Source organism: Myotis brandtii, unplaced genomic scaffold (genome assembly GCF_000412655.1).
Source record: "Myotis brandtii unplaced genomic scaffold, ASM41265v1 scaffold237, whole genome shotgun sequence".
NCBI classification, from domain to species: domain Eukaryota; kingdom Metazoa; phylum Chordata; class Mammalia; order Chiroptera; family Vespertilionidae; genus Myotis; species Myotis brandtii.
This window is the reverse complement of record NW_005358943.1, coordinates 1,656,921-1,676,333: the sequence shown is the minus strand read 5'-3', so window position 1 is coordinate 1,676,333 and position 19,413 is coordinate 1,656,921. Positions and strand designations below refer to the sequence as shown.

Below are 19,413 nucleotides of genomic sequence, written 5' to 3'. Positions count from 1 at the left end.
TATCTTTGTCCACGTACTTTTCTCTTCTTAGAATATTCTTGTCTAAATCCCCATCTGATTATGGCCAATTTGGCCATTTTGATTATCCCCTCATTCTCTAAGACAATGTGAACCATTCTTCTGTGCATGCAAAGGATAAATACTCAAGTTATCATAATTAAAAAAACAAAAACCTTACATGTAAAAATTATAATTTTAGCAATCCTCACTGAGTAAACAATCACATTACTCTATGTATTTCTGCTATATTTTAATTTTTACAATATTAAACACAAATGTTCAAATATTTAATAAAATAACATTGTAATTGATAATCTACTTTTTAAATATATTTTAAGGATCACTTTTCCTCTTGAAATAAAATCACTTCCAAAGGAATCCATGCTCACTATAAAACTGTTTGGGATTAACTGTGCCACCAACAATGCAGAGATATTGGCCTGGACTTCTCTTCCATTGTTTCCAAAAGAGTAAGTATATAATGTGTAATTAACACAGCTCCCATCCCAATAAAAAAGCCTCCTTGAAACTAAATATTTTCCAGTATGTAGCATAATGAGAAAAAAATCAAGAGAAAATTTTATCCTAAAATTGAGGTAGCTCAGCATAAATCATGATTATTGAAAGTGGGAGTGGAAAAAAGTGTAGAAATGGGTTTGAATGCAGGTTTCATGTTCAACTTGTCCACTAGATCGTTCACAGTGAAAAGTTACTGGCAGGACCTGTTACAATTGCTTTTCCTTCTCTAACCAGCCAATTTCTCTGCATTTAGTACTTCGAAATTATTTAGCTAAATTCTATCATATAGAAGCAATGTAAATCAAGGAGTTCTGGATGAAGTAAAATTACACAATGTAACTCACTGGTTTGCTGACCTTTTATTGCCAAGAAGAAATATTTGCAACTTTATAATGATATTTTCAGAAAAGTAAGCCAACTATGAGCTCAGATATTCTATTGGAGCTAATGGCCATTGCAAATTACCTGATGATTTAACCATAGCTATTTAGAACTAATAATACTTTGGATATTTGATAGTTAATTACATGATTCTCTATACCATTAAGGAAAAATGTTTTAAATAAATCAGCTTAGTTATTTTTTACATGGCAAGATTTGCTTTAAAATCAAATTGAAAAATTAATAAGTGTATTATTATTTTAATAGTGTTATAAAGAATTTTTCTGCCCCTATTGCTTTAAAAATATTAGGTAATATAAATATGTTAAGAAAATTCTTCATTAGTTTTTAGTTCCCACATTTAGTCAATATAAATAAGTTATTATCAGAACAATCATCATAAATCTTTAAAATTGCCTTTTTTGGAATATTTCTGACCTGGTGTGTGTGTGTGTGTGTGTGTGTGTGTGTGTGTGTGTCCTGCTCCAGTATTTGTTTTGATGCTATAGCCTATTTCTACTTATATGTTTCTTGAGGAAAGGGAATAGATTTATCTTTGTAACATCTATCACCTAATATAGTACCTCATGAATAGGCAATCATTAGAGATTTGTTTACTAAATTGAATTGAGAAAAAATCAATTCCTACATGAGATTTAGAGTGGAAATAAAATTTCAGGAAGTCTGCAAAAAACAGTTTTGTCCTAAAATAACACCTACTGCTGTTAGCAAATATTTCAAAAATCTGATTTGTGGGTTAGAGCTTTCATTACTTTCTTACTAGAAGGAGCTATGCACATGCCCTTTCTTTTCAAGAGTGAATTTCCTTAAAGTTTCAACTGCAGTGCTTGTAAGATCTAGCCTGTTTGTAGAATAACATTTCCAGTTATTCACTGAAAAAAATTCAATCTATTTGATTTCCTTCAATCACCCACCACACTACTTCGCACATGACAGGCAATCAATACATGTTAAATATATAAGAATGTTTAAGACATTACTGTGTTTCAAACTAATCTTCAAGATCTTTTTCTAAATAGTCATAATAGTAAAAATACTGACTCCATGTTGTTTTGTCATAAGTCACTTACCACTGGTAAACATTTTATATGTAAGGGATCATAGACAGTGGTCATCTTTAAGTAATGCCATTTGGGACTGATAGGTGGTGTTTTCTTGAGGAAAAGTGTCAGATTATGGATGATGAGACATCACATCAGCAAACACAACTTGAATAAGCACTTGTAACTGTATTTCCAAAAGACCATATCTTATGAAAATCAGAAAAATCAGCCTCTCTTCCGTGTTGAACAATTTAAAGAAGTCCAGATCTTCATAAGACATCAGAAATCTATTATTGGGGCAATTGGGAGATTCCATGACTCCCACTGAGCTCATTGCTACAAGTTACAGAGATTCTAACCCAATTCATCGGATACAGATATTTCCAGATCATAGCAAATAGGCCACTTTTCACAGAATGCCTTTGCCTATGAAGGTTTGGTATTGAATCTGCCATTTATTACATTTTGAATTACCCATATCTAGCTGTGTGGAATTGTAATGAGCACTTATGTCTTTATTTTTTTTAACATACACAAGACCTGAAAATATGCAGAATTAAAAGCTTCCTATCTCTGTGGTTCTAAGACTTGGGTTTCAGAATAACCAATGGTGACTAAATGCAGAAATATCAGTTATGGGTACACCAAGAATGTCTACAAATAAATATGAACATTGACATTTTCAAGCACATAAACTCGCCTTCAAGCCTATAAAAAATATGTCACAAGTACAAAAGTTAAATTTTGCCCATAGAACAGCGGTCCTCAACCTGTGGGTCGTGACCCCTTTGGGGGTCAAACGACTCTTTCACAGGGGTCGCCTAAGACCATCAGAAAACACATATATAATTACATATTGTTTTTGTGATTAATCACTATGCTTTAATTATGTTCAACTTGTAACAATGAAATTGGGGGTCACCACAACATGAAGAACTGTATTAAAGGGTCGCGGCATTAGGAAGGTTGAGAACCACTGCCATAGAAGCTTTGCAATCCTCCCTTTTGCAGACAGAACTTCTATTGCATCTATGCTGTATTCACAATGCCTCCTCACTGCTATAAGAAAGTGTTATTCACACCTCAACAATTGTTAAGAGCTACTTTTCTACTTAAATGCAAAACAAATAGTGTAATAGTTGCTTAGCATTTCTAGATTGTGGTAAATTCTTCAGTTCCGAGATACTTAGCCCTGAATGAACAGTCTCCTGGGAGACCACCAACACTCTTCCCCTCTTAATTCCACTAATCATCTTCCTCCTCCTCACATTTTCTATTTCCAGAACTCTATGGAAATTTATTCTCTCCACCATGCTTACAATATCTCAAAAGATTTTTAGGTTCAGTCCATTATCAGAAAGTAAGTTAGCTACTATCAAGCACACAGAGAGCCCAACGAATGGTGCCAGGCATCCTTTCATCCTTGAATTGCCTCAAAGTGTATCCGCCTCAGTTGGACAGCTAGAAGTCCATTCTCCCTATGCCTTTTTGCTTGATACATCTCCTCATACATATACTGAAATCAAGTGTTCTGACTTCATTCTCCCCCCAGGCATCCTTTCATCCTTGAATTGCCTCAAAGTGTATATCATATCAGCCTCAGTTGGACAGCTAGAAGTCCATTCTCCCTATACCTTTTTGCTTGATACATCTCCTCATACATATACTTAAATCAAGTGTTCTGACTTCATTCTCCCCTATATGCCTCAGAATTAAGGCCGTGGTGACTACTGATACAGACTCCATCCAAGGAGACAAATGACAGACACTGACATTTATTCTCGAGTCACCTCATCCTCTGTAGAAATCAGCTTAGATCACTCTGTTTTTCAGAGTGAAACATGGCCAAGGCATATAAGTATAGCAAGGCCATAAATATAACTCATTATACATCTTAGATGCAAAGAAAAATTCCAGTAATATATCACACTTTTCCTCATGACCTCCTACCTTATAATTAATGAAGAGGGAAAACCTTCCACTGATGACCAAAAATTAGTCATTTCAGTAATTTAAATAGTCCTTTTAGAAGTGCACAGTCGCTTTTGAAAAAATAATGCTTAGTCATTCCGATGTCCTCCTGACCACACTGCCTCTTCCTAAAAGGATATCTGGAGACACAGGATCAGAAAAGAAACAGATTCTTTGGCCTGGTGATTTGACCTCTGATATCCAACTCAAAGGCACTTTTGAAGCTGTGGCTACTTATTACAGCTAGTGGTCGGCAAACAGCAGCTCACGAGCCACATGCTGCTCTTCGGCCCCTTGAGTGTGGCTCTTCCACAAAATACTGACTTCTACGCATGGGCCATGAAGTTTCAATCGCATTGTACGTGCGCTCCCGCACGTGCCAACCAGGGAGCTAGGGGAACTAGCGACTGGTGCTCTGCCAGTCTGACCAGGGCTTACTGACACTCCCTGGGTGAGGGGGGCTCTTAAAGGCACCATAGACCCCTCTGAGGTTACCTGTGACTCCTATTTGACCTCATCTTATCCCCACTCTTAGCACAAAGGTCCCTTATTCCCACCGTATGACCGCCCCCTTTTGGAAAGCCCCTCCCTCAGGTATATTTAGCTTTTCCTAGAGCCCCGCCCCCCTGTCTTTCAGCATTATCCTGTATTCCCTTATCTAACACTCCTCCCCATCTGCCTTCCAGAAGAGGGGAAAAATTGGAACATCTGTGTCTGCTACACTCACTCTGTTCCCTCTTTGTCTTCTGTTTCCCACCATCCTGAGTTGCCAAAAAGTGGTGGCCTTTTCTGTACCACATTCTCCATTGGATATACCACATCCTTCCTCCCTCATTCCTGTTAACCCTTTACTGTGGACACAAGTATTTTCTATAAATGCTGTGGAGAACATTAACATCTGACCTTCTCCTTCTTCCTTTCTCATTCTGCCTGGAGCTAATCCAAACTTTTTCCAAGCAGATGGGTACTTTGGACCATTTTGGAGGAGGTTATAACTTAAGAAAGGCAGAAGTGAAATCACATTAATATATTTTTTATTTCTACCTCATTAAGCTAAATTTTAGCTTGCGAATGCTGGCTCCCTGGTAATGTTATACAAGAAAAAAATCTTTCTCAAGATGAGGGAGGGATGAAACAAAAGGATAAAGACTCAAAGTTTGTTCTGCTAGAAGAATATTCTTGGGTTATTTAAAAATATCTGCACAATAATGTTTATAAATTATACTCCCCTAAGCAGATACTTTTATAAAAATATCTCCAGATATGGAAAATAAAGAAAGCAGGCCTCAGAAATCTAAAGGTCTAAAGAAAGCTTTATTTGCTGGAGTTTTCATCCTATTTCACATAGTGTTCGTTAAATGGCATGATGGAAGTCTATGCTGTTTTCAAAAAGACTCAGCTGATGCCTTAAAGTTCTTCATAAACTTTAATTTTATTGCCTTTCAGTTTTACATTTAATTTGATATTTTAAAATCAAAAGCTGCTCTCAGTGATCATTGGAACAGCTTACCAATAATTGAATTCATATATACAGCCAGGTATAGTTTCCTTTTTAATTCCTTTAAGGATCTCTGTGGATTTGGATGTTACTGAAGTTGTTAAAACCTTCCATGAATTCTTCCTGTTAAAGTCTTTCCTGTATGCATTCTCATTTACTATGGTAATTTACAACATCTTCTCAAAGATTCAGAATATGAATATTTTTTCTTATTCATGCATAAAGAAGTACTTCTCCTGTGAAGTCCCACTATTTTGATTCTGCAGATCATATGTTAATTTAAGTATTTTCTTTCTATACATTTAGAGCCATATCTTTATGGATTCCCAGGGAATTTAGTCATTCTGTGGGGCAAAAAAAATGTTCTCAAGAGTTAACCATTGTGAAAACAACTTTGTCATGTGGAAAATAAATCTAGATAGCTTATAAACATAGCCGGGGGGGTATTAGAAATGAACTATTAATTAATATGTAGGGTTATGGAATATTATATTTCTCTTCCTGCTACTAAATGAAGCCAGCTGATTATGTTTGTATTTCAAAAGAAAACATTTATAGATAATAATAGTTTCCCTCATCAAGTGGCTTCTGTCTGTATATGTTTTCTCTTGCAGCAAAATAATTCTTGGGTCTGTGCTATTCAGCATGACATTACACAGTGAGCCTCCCATTGAAATAATAGCTCCAGGAGTGTGGGATATAAGCCAACCATCCCCAGTGATCCTGCAGGTAAGTGCCAGACTATGGGATTAAAGTACACAAGGCAAGTATTGGTTGATCAGTAGCTTATTGTCAATTACAGAAACAATTCTCTTTTAGGATCACACAATGTTATAGTCTTCTCTTCCTCCAGCCACTGGGATTTTTAAAATCTCTACAGCTTTTATTTTGTATTTAGTATTCTCAAAGTCTTTTTCTCCCAGCTTATATAATAGCAATTTCAAGCCATTCTCCATCCAACAGGATCATGAAGGAGAGGAAAGGAATGCTGCCATTAGTATACTCATTATGAGCATTTATTTTTTCCATTGTCTGAAAGAAGTCATTGGTATATAATATTAGTTTGGTACCTTATTCACACCTGCCTCTGCATTGTGTCATGTTCCTTAAAATCTTGTTATTGTACGTTTCCGAAATGACTAGCAATTAGCTGAGTAGTGAGGGAGAAACTGCAACAAAATCCATCCATTATACTGCACTTTCTTTTTTCTTAAAGCCTTTCTACTTTTTGTGATCATGAATGAAAGGTGATGAATGATTTCAGGCTTTGGTTCTTACTGCTGAGAACTCCCTATTAGTTCATGATTGCAAGTAATCATACTTGTCAGACACCTGAAGCATGGCCACTCCCATACATTGAAAATGTGGGGAATATAGACTCTTATTCTCTTTAGGAAAAACTGGAAATGCTTTCTTGGCAGGATAGTCTAGAAAAGAATTTTTCAACTTCTGCACTATTGACATTTTGTTTCAGATAATTCTTTGTTCTGTGCACTGTAGGATATTTAGCAGCATCTTTGTCTTCTACCCACTAGATGGCAGTAGCACCTCCCCAGTTCTGAGAATCAAGTATGCCTTCAGGTACTGTCAAATACCCTCTGAGAATAAAATTGCCTTCAGGTGGAGATCATTGCTTCTAGAGGAAACTAGTGGAGTCTCTAGGCTTTTTAGTTTCAAGGTTTGGGGGTAAGGGGTGTGAGATAAGGTTTAGCAAGATGAACAACAAGATGCTAAAAATGCAAAAATGAAGGTAATACTAATAGAAAGATGGCTTCCACTCTGAAGGAGGGATGAAGTCCCCACCAGATGGTAGCCAACGATCCACTTCTAAGCTGTGGACACAGTGATAACAAAGAGTAGCTGTTCAGATTGGATCTTAGCACAATCACAGACACTCAACAAATGATGGCTTACTGATTAGCAGGTGTTCCACTGTAAAGCACAACTAGCTTTCTTTCAGAGGATTAATACATTTTTTATCAGACTATTTCTTGCCAGACACACACCACCTCAGCTCAACCAAAATCTTCCAACTCTGTTCATTGCCAGAGCTTTGTGGATATAAAGTTGTGATTACAGGGATCTGTACTGGCAGCAGTGGAAGAGAAGTAAGGGAGACTGTTCTTGATTCTTCTCAAATGAGGGGGGAAACTGCTTAGGGACACAGGTCCTGGTAAGTGGAATCTGAAGAGAAATGTCAAGTATTTAACAGCAACATAGATTTCCAAGTAGACACCTGGAATCACACCAAATTTGTCTTACAAAAGGGTGGGGGACGGCATGTAAATATTCCATGGTATGCAAAAAAAAGTTAGATTATTTGATTTTTACAAAATAATTTCATGTACAGACATAAAGGGAAACTTCTCAGAATATTCTTAATTGGTGATGAAATATACAAAATAAAATGAGAGTTATTAAGGTATTAAAGTTAAAACCCTTAATAACCAGTGTCACTCTAATTACATACAGCTAAATTTAGAGCAGAATTTTCAACCTAAATATTATGAGATGATGAGGAAATTAGAAGTTCTGCAATTAGTGTTTGTGTTAAGGAGTCAGTGTGAGTCTCAGAAAAAGACATCAGACTAAGAGTTAGGAAACGTGCATTCTAGACTTAGCTCTTTAACAGAAAATTTTATGGCTGTGAAATCACCTCACCTTCAATTTTCTCCTCTGTACAAAGAAAGGATTATCCTATGCCTTTCCAAGTTCTTTCAAGTCTATACTTTTTCTTATTGTCTTTATCATGTGAGTAGTTATTGCCACACTGTAGCCAACCCAGTATGATAAGAGACATGATGTCACAGAACCTGATTCCTTCCAGCCAATCATTGTTGGAGTGTTCTGTGGTTGATTTGCTAACTGGAAGCAGTGGATAAAATGAAGTAGATCTGAGTTCAGAAATGGTGACAGATTATTGCATGATTTCACCACCCTGAGTCTCCCTTGATTTCCTGTCTCTTCCCTTATACAATCTAGTAGAGTGGCTCTATCACAATTTAAGAACTAAGAGTTAATGTTGCTCTTATTCTATTCTCTGTTTTTCTACTTCCTCACCTCCCCATTCATGTCTCATTTATTATAGTCTGCTTATATGTCCTCACTACCTTTAACTGTTGTCAGGTAGCACGCTAATTCCTAGTTGCCAAATTCAATAGTCCTCTTCATACTGGCCCTCTCTATAATTTTGGCCCTGTCTATTTCTTCCCCATTACAGAACACTTTTTTCCTTGGTCTTTGGTGTTACTGCTCTCTGTTTCTCCTCATACTTCTCTCTGGTTATCCTTTGTCTGTCTCCTTCTCAGCTCCCTTCTCCTGCTAGTCCTCACTGTTGACAGTTTTCAAGGGTTCCATCTGCTACTCTTTGCTATTCTTAGTATATATATTCTACCTGGCAGAATTTCTTAAAAAGCTATATTGAGATATAATTGACGTACCATACAATTGCATTTAAAGTGTGCAATTCAGTGGCTTTTAATATTTTTACAGATATGTACAATTATCCCTACCATCAATTTTTTTTATCACTTCAAAAGGAAATCTCATAACCTTTAGCTATCACCTTCTTCTATTCATCCGTTTGTTTTCAACTCTAAAAACCTATTAATCTACTTTCTGTCTCTATAAATTCACCTATTCTGTACATTTTATATAAATAGAATTATAAAAATGTGACCTTTTGTGACTGGCTTTTTTTCACTAAGCATAATGCTTTCAAATTCATCCATGTTGTAGCATCAGTACTCATTTCTTTTTTATTATTGAATTATATTACATTGTATAGATATACTGTACTTTATCATTTATTAGTCAATGTGCACTTAGATTATTTTCACCTTTAGGCTATAAATTATAGAGCTTTAAACATTCATGTACAAGTTTGTATGTGGATGTGAGTTTTTATTTATCTTGAATATATACCTAGCAATGGAATGGCTGGGTCTCATTCATTTCTAAAGTTTTATTGACAGTATCTAGCAAGTTTATTTCTGAGTCTGGAGCTCTGATTCAGATTCCTTCATAACACAAGCTTCACACAAATAGAGCCACATCCCTAGCAAAACTCCCACCTTCAAAGACAGCATACCCCACACTGATCCAAAATATTCCATTGCTTATATGCTTGCAAAACTGGTCTTTACCAGAGAAGATTTCACTCTCATGCCTACATAATGGTTCACAGACTTTTATGAAGTAGAAATGAACATAGAGTAACTCTATTTTTCTAAGTGATTATGTAAAAAAAGTATAATTACCATCTATCATTTTCATCATTTAATAATAGAAAGACATTTTAATTCTTAAATGTAGAAAGGCTATAATCATTTAATTTTATGAAAAGTTTACATATTGTTATTAGTTTTTCTCATTTTCCTGATACAATATTACAGATTACTAATTTATGCCTATTATATACATAATTGAGGATTTTCTAAATACCATATCTATTTAAATACCAAGTTAAACCCTAATGATTCTTTTAAAACTTATTTTTAAGTAATAAATGGTACAGACAATATAGGAGTTTTCCTTTAGTTTCTACTAATCTACAATGGAGTTTATTAAATTAATAAGGCATTTTTGAGGTTTTCAGTACATGGCAACCATTTCTTTATTTCAGATTGACTTTCCAGCTACAGAGTGGGAGTATGTGAAACTTGATGTTGAAGACAGTAGAAGTAATCTTGAAGAACCACCGAAAGAGTGTTTAAAACATATTGCCAGACTTTCACAGAAACAGTCTCCCTTACTGTAAGTGACCCAGGTCTTGTGAGTAAATGTTGCCTGCTATTCATGACACCATCAGTCATATGAAAGTGTTCATAACTTTATAAAGAGTGAACCTTCCCTCCCACATAACTTCTTTCATTTACTAAAGTCATACCTGTGGGATAATCAATTAATGTTAAGAGCTAAATTAGTAATTTGTATGCTTTTTAAAGTTTCTTTTTCCTGCAGTATTAAGCAACTTTAACTTTAGTCAAAGGAAAATAAAAAGGTTGGAAATCATTCAGTTCAAACAACAAAGCAGAGAGTGATTAAATATATATAAGCATTTAACAGGGATAAACCATTGCTTAACCATCATCAAAGTGGATATAAAGTTGTTTTAGTAAACAGGAAAAAGCAAAATTTAATTATCTTAGCAGATTTTAAAAGTACAGAAATAAACCATGTTTTAATAGCACTAAATTGTTGACTAAAGAGTGCTTTGATTTTGTCAAACATTAATTCTCTGAATAAAACCAAACCCCAGGAAGAACTATAAGAGGATTATGGCCCTAGCTGGTTTGGCTCAGTGGATAGAGCCTGCAGACTGAAGAATCCTGGGTTCCATTCCGATCCAGGGCATGTACTTCTGTTGCAGGTTCCTCCTCGGCCCTGGCCCTGGTCAGGGCGCATGCAGGAGGCAACCAATCACTGAGTTTCCCCCATATTGATATTTATCTCTGTCTTTCCCTTTCTCTTCCACTCTCTCTAAAAAAATCAATGAAAAGATATCCTTGGGTGAGGATTAAAAAAAGAGAGACAGAGAGAGAATTATGGACTTTGTACTTACCATTCAACAATATCTAAGCTACAACTGACTATGTTCATCAGTGACATGCCAAAAACGTAGAACTAAGAAAGTAATTCTTTACAAATCTACTGTAATATATAGATAAGATATAGAACACAAGGCATTTTTTCCTAAGAATGAGAAATAATTCAATGGTTTTGAACAAGGGAGTCATGTGACCTGAATAATCTTTTTGAGTAATTCCTTTGACCACAAGTTGAAGAATGGATTGGCAAGAAAGTAAGAGTGGAAGCAAGCAGTACAGCAGGAAGGTTAGGGTGACATTTTAGGTAAGAGATTATAGTGGCTGTAACTAAAGGGATCGCAGTGGACATTGGGAGAAATGGCTAGATTTGAGAGGCATACTTTGGAAGTTGAGAAGATATGACTTGATGATTAACAGTAATTACAGGATAAGCCCATTGAGAAACTGAGGAATGAATTAACTCAATGGAGAATACACATTTTTTAATTGATCAATAAGGCAGAAGATAGAGTCATTTTCTGGGGGAAGAATAAGTTTGGGCCAAAGCTGAGATATTGAGTGTGATCAAGTTCTGTTTAGATAATCTTGTTACTGCCCTGCTTTCTAATTTCAACTTGTATTGCTCATTTCCTCATTCACTTCAAGCCAATGACATTAGTCTCTCTCATATATTTCAAATGTGCTAGTTCCTCTCCCTATCAAGACCTTTTTACTTGCTTTTCCCACTACCAGAAATACTCCTTCCCCAGTTCTTCATATAAGTGAATCATCTCATCCTATAGCTCTTCATTTAAATATGATTGTCTCAAAAATACACTAATATTCTCAACATTAGATCCTTTCCAAAACTACTAAGTGAAAAAGCCATAAATAAGAGAGTATTTACTGATTCCATTTATATAAAGTTTTAAAATAAGGAATATTAACATAGGGTGCAAGAAATCATACCAGTGTTTGCATCTGGTGGCATTAAAAAAAAACTATTTATATCTTAATAGGATTATGTTTTTACCTGCTACATGTATTGAATTGTTCATTTCCTTCTCTGTAAATAATGCTTCATTAAAGAAGTTAATAGGAAAAAAAGCATTATTCAATATTGGGGGGAAATGGAATTTAATCAGAACAAAATAAATAATTTTAGTAGTTTAGTAAAATTTTGTTATGGGTTTTTTTTTCTTTTGAGGGCTTTCTGTTGGAGAAGGTAGTGACAAAACCGGAAAGAAGCCCAAACATATCTTAGACATTACCTATAATCCAATTCCTTCATTGTGCAGATGAAGATACCTTTAAAAGAAGTTATAGAGAAATATTGACTTTTAAAATACTTAATATTTCTCATTTCCATTCTTGGGAGTTTTTAGCTAATGTGAGATGAACAACAGAGTATCAGTTTGGAAGAGACAGTGTACAAAAGCCGTCGTTGTCATAGGAGAAATGCTGCTCTGCAGCTGAACTCTGGCTCGGAATGCTTCTGCCGGAGTGTGAGCAAAACATAAGCTGTCAGTGAGTCAACAGCCCTCGTCCCAGATTTAGATCTTCTGTTTGGCGCTACTCTCCAGGAGGAAATAGTTGGGCATTTAAGGAAGTTCTATTCACTGGCATTAACTCAAAACTCCCAATGAACTCTGAGAATGTAATGCCAGAATCCAAGGATGAATTGAGATCTTTGTTTTAGAAATTTAGACCAAAGAGTTTTCTGAACTCTGGTGAAACTTGCTTTGAGGTGAAGGAATTCATCTGGTCTAAGTTATTTTGTAAAGAAAGTAAAGGGTTGCTTATTGTTCTTCTAAGTAGTACATGTTGCAGGATTCAGATAAATTTTGTCTGCTCTCAAGGAGACAGAGATTTTGCCCACCAATATATCATTTTTTTTTTTAAATCGCAAGGATAACAGGGAGGAAAAAATAAATGTGAATGATCTGAAGCAAGCTTTTATTTTTATTTTTTTCTGTAAAATAATAAAGTTAGTGGGAGATAAGCTGATGAAATACCCTTATCAAACTGTTCCAAGAAGATAAAGGACTTGCTTTCCAAACTAAACTAAAATTTAAAAAACTAGTGTAAGATTTTATACTGTGTGTTTGCAGCAATCTTGGTAAGTATAGAAACTTCTAGTAAATTACAATCTGGTTTTGCAGACTCTCTGAAGAAAAGAGAAGATACTTATGGTTTTATCGCTTCTACTGCAATAATGAAAACTGCTCCCTTCCCTTGGTCCTGGGCAGTGCCCCTGGATGGGATGAAAGAACTACTTCAGAAATGCATTCCATTTTGAGGAGATGGAAATTTTCTCACCCTTTAGAAGCACTTGGACTTTTGACTTCCAGGTAACAATTATATAATGAGCATGAGAGTAATTACTGATAAGAAAAATTTGAAGAGAAAAATTATTGGACTATATGAAAAATTCAATAGGTCTTCTATTTCCAATTTTAATAGCTATGAATATTAAATGTAGGTAAATGTAAACTATGAACATACATTTTAAACAAATCTAAGCCATAATTATGCCGTCTGTACTAAACTTGAAGTACAATTAATAACTATGGTTCCTGAAATGAAACGAGTCTTATTGCTCTTACAGAAATAACCCAAAAAATGAACTATGGAAAACTAAAATTCTCTACTTCTTCCCCTCTCAAAGAAAAAAGTTTTGCCCAGCCAGCATGGCTCAGTGGTTGAGTGTCCACCTATGAACTTGGAGGTCACAGTTCGATTCCTGGTCAGGGCACATGACCAGGTTGTGGGCTCAATTCCCAGTGTGGGACTTGCAGGAGGCAGCCGATCAATGATTCTCTCTCATCATTGATGTCTCTCTCTCCCTTCCTCTCTGAAAGCAATAAAAATATATTTTTTAAAAAAGAAAAGTTTTTAAAAATTGGAATCATACTTTCTCTTTACTATTTAAACATGCAAAATGTGAAAAAATGCCCTGCTTCTACATAAGTATACAATTCATCTGCCAATTATAATAATTAAAAAATAATCCCTTATATAGTTCTTTAGATCAGTGGTTCTCAACCTTCTGGCCCTTTAAATACAGTTCCTCATGTTGTGACCCAACCATAAAATTATTTTCATTGCTACTTCATAACTGTAATGTTGCTACTGTTATGAATCGTAATGTAAATATCTGATATGCAGGATGGTCTTAGGCGACCCCTGTGAAAGGGTCATTCGACGCCAAAGGGGTCGCGACCCACAGGTTGAGAACTGCTGCTTTAGATGTTTCCGCAGGAAAAGGAGGGAAAATTCACCAGGTGGGGGTTGAGGGTGGGGAATGATGTCTTCTACTAGTTAAGGGAAAGCTTGTGGGAACAAGTGTGTTACCTGGCTCTTGTTTGGGGAAGCAGCTCTTCCTTGGCTCCTATTTTATATTCAAAGCCAAGAAGAAATATTTTAAATCTGTCCTGATAACATTATGATTACATCAGCTCACCAATGCCATGAAGAAAGTCTGCAGACTCTGGAGTCAGAGAAGAATCGCAGAGCCCAGTTCTATTCTGAATTCTCTCTGAAGGTCCTGACAGAAGGACAAAGGTGGGACAGAGAGTGACACAAAGGACTTTCCAACCGATTTTTTTAGATTTATTTTAAATCAGTGTCATTTATAAAACTTGTGGGGTGGAAAACAGTTATCTTTTTCTATTATTTATGAGTTACTAGGTTCCTCTCAATCTTCAAGCTCAAAATTTACAAATTTTCTTAGAATCCTACATTTTTTTTGGTACTTCTCACATTGGAGATTTTTCTCAGTTTTATGGTTTCTTCAGTTAATGAATGTGATCCCAGATGCCCACTCTTCCTTGATAAATGACAGATAGATGACAGATGGTAGACCGATAATTGATAATCAATAGAGAAGGAAGGAAGGAAGGAAGGAAGGAAGGAAGGAAGGAAGGAAGGAAGGAAGGAAGGAAGGAATTATGAATAACTGAAGAATAGAAGGAGGGAAGGAAGGAAGGGGGGAAGGAAGGAGGGAAGGAAGGAGGGAGGGAAGGAGGGAGGGAGGGAGGGAGGGAGGAAGAGGAGGAGTTTTTTGTTAGTTGAGTTTGAAGTTTTTCCTTTATTATAATGCTTCTCTGTGGGTCCTGGAATTGACCACTTCTGCCTAGTACAGTGCGCTAATACTTTATAAGTTACATTTCATTGCAATGTGTTTACAAGAAACATGTGAAATGTATGATTTTTGTCTATGTTAAACTAAAAGCTACTGAAGGCAAAATAGATCATCTTAGTGTTTCTATTTCCCAAAAGCTTAATACCTGGGACATAGTAATTACTCAATATTGAATCAGTCACTTTCTAAAATACATTATGATTATTTTGCCTTATTTTAACATTTAAATTATGTTATTTGAGGGAATCATCATTTTCTTTATGACACACATTACCTTATACAGTTGAATGAATTAATAAGAGAATGATACCGTAAGAAAATCAATTAATAATTGACTGGTTTCATTAAGATCATTCACAGTTTATGCTTGTATTTTAAGACCTTCTGTAAAAGATAGATTCACTTCTATCTTACTTCTAACTTATTTTCCTGATTTAGATATATAAAAATAGCAAAAATCTATTTTTTTTACTAAGTTCTAGTTTTTTGTTCAATTAAGACAGAATATTAACACAATTATTATTTTATCATTCCTGATCTGATTGGCTAATAGAAAGTTGCTTCAAAATGCAAAGGTAACAATTCACAGAATAAGAAAAAATTTAGGCAAATTATATATGTGATAATAGAATTTTATTCAGAATATATAAATACTTTTGCAACTCAACAACAAAAAGGTAAATTAACTCAATTTTTAAATGGTCAAAGGATCTAAATAGTTATTTCCCCAAAGAAAATGCACAAGTCCAATAAATACATGAAATGATACATGACATAACTAACCACTAGAAAAATGCAATTAAAACCACAATGAGATACCATTTCACATCCATAAATGGTTATAATAAAAAAGACAAATATGTGTTAGGGAGAAAGTGGAGAAATTTAAAATCTCATATGTTACTGGTGGAAATGTAAAATGAAACCCATATGTCAGTTCCTTAAATATTAAACATTGCATTACCCTAATGATCCAACAATTCCACACAGGTATATACCCAAGATAAATAAAAGATATTTCAGTTCAAACACTCATGTTTAGAGCTGCATTATTTATAATAGCTAAAAAGATAGAAACAGCACAAATGGACATCAATTAATAAGTGGATAAATAAAATGTGGCACTTCACACAATGGAATATTATTTGATAATAGAAGGAATGAATATTAATATATGTTACACCATTAATGAACTTTGAAAACATCACGCTAAGTGAAAGAAGCAAGTTACAAAAGACCGTATATTTTATGATTCTATTTGTAAGAAATGTCCTGAAAATACAAATCCATAGAGGCAGAAAGGTTAGTGGTTGCATAGGGCCAAGGGAGGTGGGGAGAAATGGGAAATGGTTGCTAATGGATATGAGGTTTATTTTTGTGGTTATGGTTGCACAACTCGGGGAACATGCTCAAAACCATTGCATTGTACCCTTTGAGTGAATTGTATGGCCTTTGAATTATATCTCAACAAAGCTATTAAAACTTTTTAAAAGTAGTCGTAAAGGTAGAAACAATGAATCCTTATATCTCTAAAGCATAATTCTCTTATGGAACAACTTTTTAAAGTTTCTAAACCATCAACTGTTTGTTTTTGTTTTTTACAATTTATTATAGTTTGATTAAGGTGTACCTTGGTCTATTTTAAAAGATTAAGTGTGTCAACGAATATTTTTGTAAAGTTCATGGAATGTTTCATAAGAAAATGTCTTTATCAGAATGAAGCCTGTAATACTCAGTTTTCTTGCTTATAAAATAAGAACATTCTCTAGATGGACTTGAATATTCTCTGATTCCTGATAACAAAGCATAATTCTGCTTATAGTGCGCCTCCTCTACCTAAACCAACTTTGAAAATCTATTTGACTCAACATTTTAACTATAAAAATTGAATTTTTACATAGTGCCCCTTGGTACTACCTCATTTTTATATCCACAATAACTCTATGAGACAAACAGTGTCATCTCAATTTTACCTATGAGGAAACTGAGGCTTACAGGGGTTACGTTGCCCAATGTGACACTCGTAAATTGAGGAGCTAGAGTTAAATCCAGAGATTAGGTTTGTAATCTTAACCGCTATGCTTACAGCCTTCCTACATAAATACGTTAGGCTATTTACATATTAAATATGTAAATAAAACTATCCTAAAATAGTTTTACTATAGTAAATATCAATTCTTAACTAACTTTTCATGCTTGCATGAAGTTTCTACTTCACTGTGTAATTTTTTTTCTAGATAATCAGATTTTAGAGGTTATAGGGACTAGTTTCAAAGTAGAGTGCCATTTATTAAGTGTCATTCAGTGAACTTAGTAAAAATTTGATTTATTTGCACATTGGACAGCTTCTTATTATGCACCAAAGAAGGTCACTGAAAAGGTTGGAGTATTTCCATTGTATTCATCCTGTGACTCCCACTTGTAGTTTAACTGAGCTATAAAAAAACTTGAGAACAAGCTGTTTCCAGAAATGAACCTTTCAACTTCTCCAAAATCAAAACCTAACTTTTCTGAGAACAAACAGAATGTGCTTGTTAAGTGAGTTGTCAGAGTGAGTTCTTCAGAGAGCTCTCTTTTTTCTCCTTTGAACAACCTATTTTTTTCAGTGGTTTAACCTCTTGAGAACTTATGTGCTCCATTTTTAGCTTGGAAAATTTTTAATATTGCTGTTTACTTGGTTCTCTCTGAAGATGCACCACCTCCTTTAAGTTTAATTTTAGCAAGAGAGATATTGATATTTAATTTACCTAGTGTGGGCCATAGGGTATTAATATTTCTACTAGTGAATGCCAGCAATATGTTCCCGGTACTGAGACTTCCATTAGAGATGGCCGTGCTGTCAGAATGACAGAGACCAAAGGCTAAGGTCTGTGGTTCTTGGCAGACACTTGTTATTTTCTTGAACTCTGATGCACAGGCACAACTATTCAACTGTTAATAACAAGCAGAAATTACCCAAGGAATTAAAAGGCAGTTCAAGGAAAGATTCATTTAAAAATAGCAACTGCAAACTGGCATCAGAGGATTACATCAGAAGCTTAAATAAAAATTTGACAAGGTACCAGAACTTGTCATCCCACATGATGTAAAATTATTGTTTTGCAAGAAGAAGAGCAATACTTAACAGGCACTGCCTAGATTCCAAAATCAGTTTCCTTAGAGAAATGTTTCACAAAAATGTTTGCCCAAACTACTGTATTCTTTATTGTGAGGATTCATTTATGCAAAGACATTCTTTACTAGCATTATAAATAGGCAGAATGGAATATGGGAAAGGAAAACAGTTATAACTTCCACATTTGACTAAATAATCAAATGATTGATGATATGTATCTCTTTCATTTATTTACTGAGCAAAAATATATGTACATGGAAAGTGGAATGCAATGAATCAAAGAGACAGAAGCATAAGTCATAGTAACTGTCTCTAAAAAACATATAAAATTTAGAGATAAGACTTAAGCTAAAAACCACTATACTATATATTTTATACTATAATCAAAGTATTAAGTGCTATATGTGACCAAAGGAAGGAAAATTCTTTCAGAGAAAGTAAAAAGAGCTTCATAAAGGAGTTGAATTCTATCTTGAAAGGTCATAGGAATTTTCTGAGTAAGGAAGAGAGAAAATGCCATTCCAGGAAAAAACAAATAGCATGAGAACAGTTAAGGAGGTTCAGAGAATAGTGAGCAATTTAATATCATGATAGAATTGTACTTATGGTAAAGACAAGGTTGCTAAAATTGGAGGAGGTCAGAAAAAGATTTTGAGGTTTGGGGTTTGTATGCTTGTTTAAATAAAAGAGCTTGTAAACATGCTTGAAGACGGGTGTATGAAGGAAAGATCAGAAAACAGAGAAGTGGGTACAATGGCAAAATGAGATGATGCCAACAGCCAGTAGCCTGGAACAACAGTGAAAATGGGAATTTTACACAAGGGAAGAAAGAAACTTCTTACTCTCAGGTGGGAGGGGATAAACATATGAATACAATTATAGGTAAATATGGCTATGGAAGAGAAAGATGTGGAAGTTTCAATATTCTCCATGAAGGAAGTGTCAAGGTAATAAACTAAGTATGAGGAATGAGGAACCACATAAACTCAAAGATATGCATCTTGCCTTTGTGCACCTTTGGCGTGGCTTCCAAATTTTACAGTCAACAACATAAACTTTGAAAACAAACATACTGGCTCTGCCACTTATTGCTCAAATAACCTTGGGCAAGTTTCCTTATAAAATGAGGTAATAGCATTATATACCTTACTAGAAGCCCAGCGCACAAAATTGCATGCAGTAGGCCACTGATG

At 34.9% G+C, this 19,413-nt stretch overlaps 1 protein-coding gene across 1 annotated transcript in view; it reads left to right on the top strand.

Annotated features, from left to right (window-relative positions):
* Nucleotides 1–19,413, top strand: part of PIK3C2G (phosphatidylinositol-4-phosphate 3-kinase, catalytic subunit type 2 gamma) — a 276,367-nt gene that overhangs the window by 87,044 nt on the left and 169,910 nt on the right. Inside the window, exons 13-16 of the mRNA XM_014540168.1 lie at nucleotides 339–470; nucleotides 6,048–6,162; nucleotides 10,058–10,188; nucleotides 13,124–13,312. Coding sequence (XP_014395654.1) covers nucleotides 339–470; nucleotides 6,048–6,162; nucleotides 10,058–10,188; nucleotides 13,124–13,312 — 567 coding nt within the window. The remainder of the gene's footprint in view (nucleotides 1–338; nucleotides 471–6,047; nucleotides 6,163–10,057; nucleotides 10,189–13,123; nucleotides 13,313–19,413) is intronic.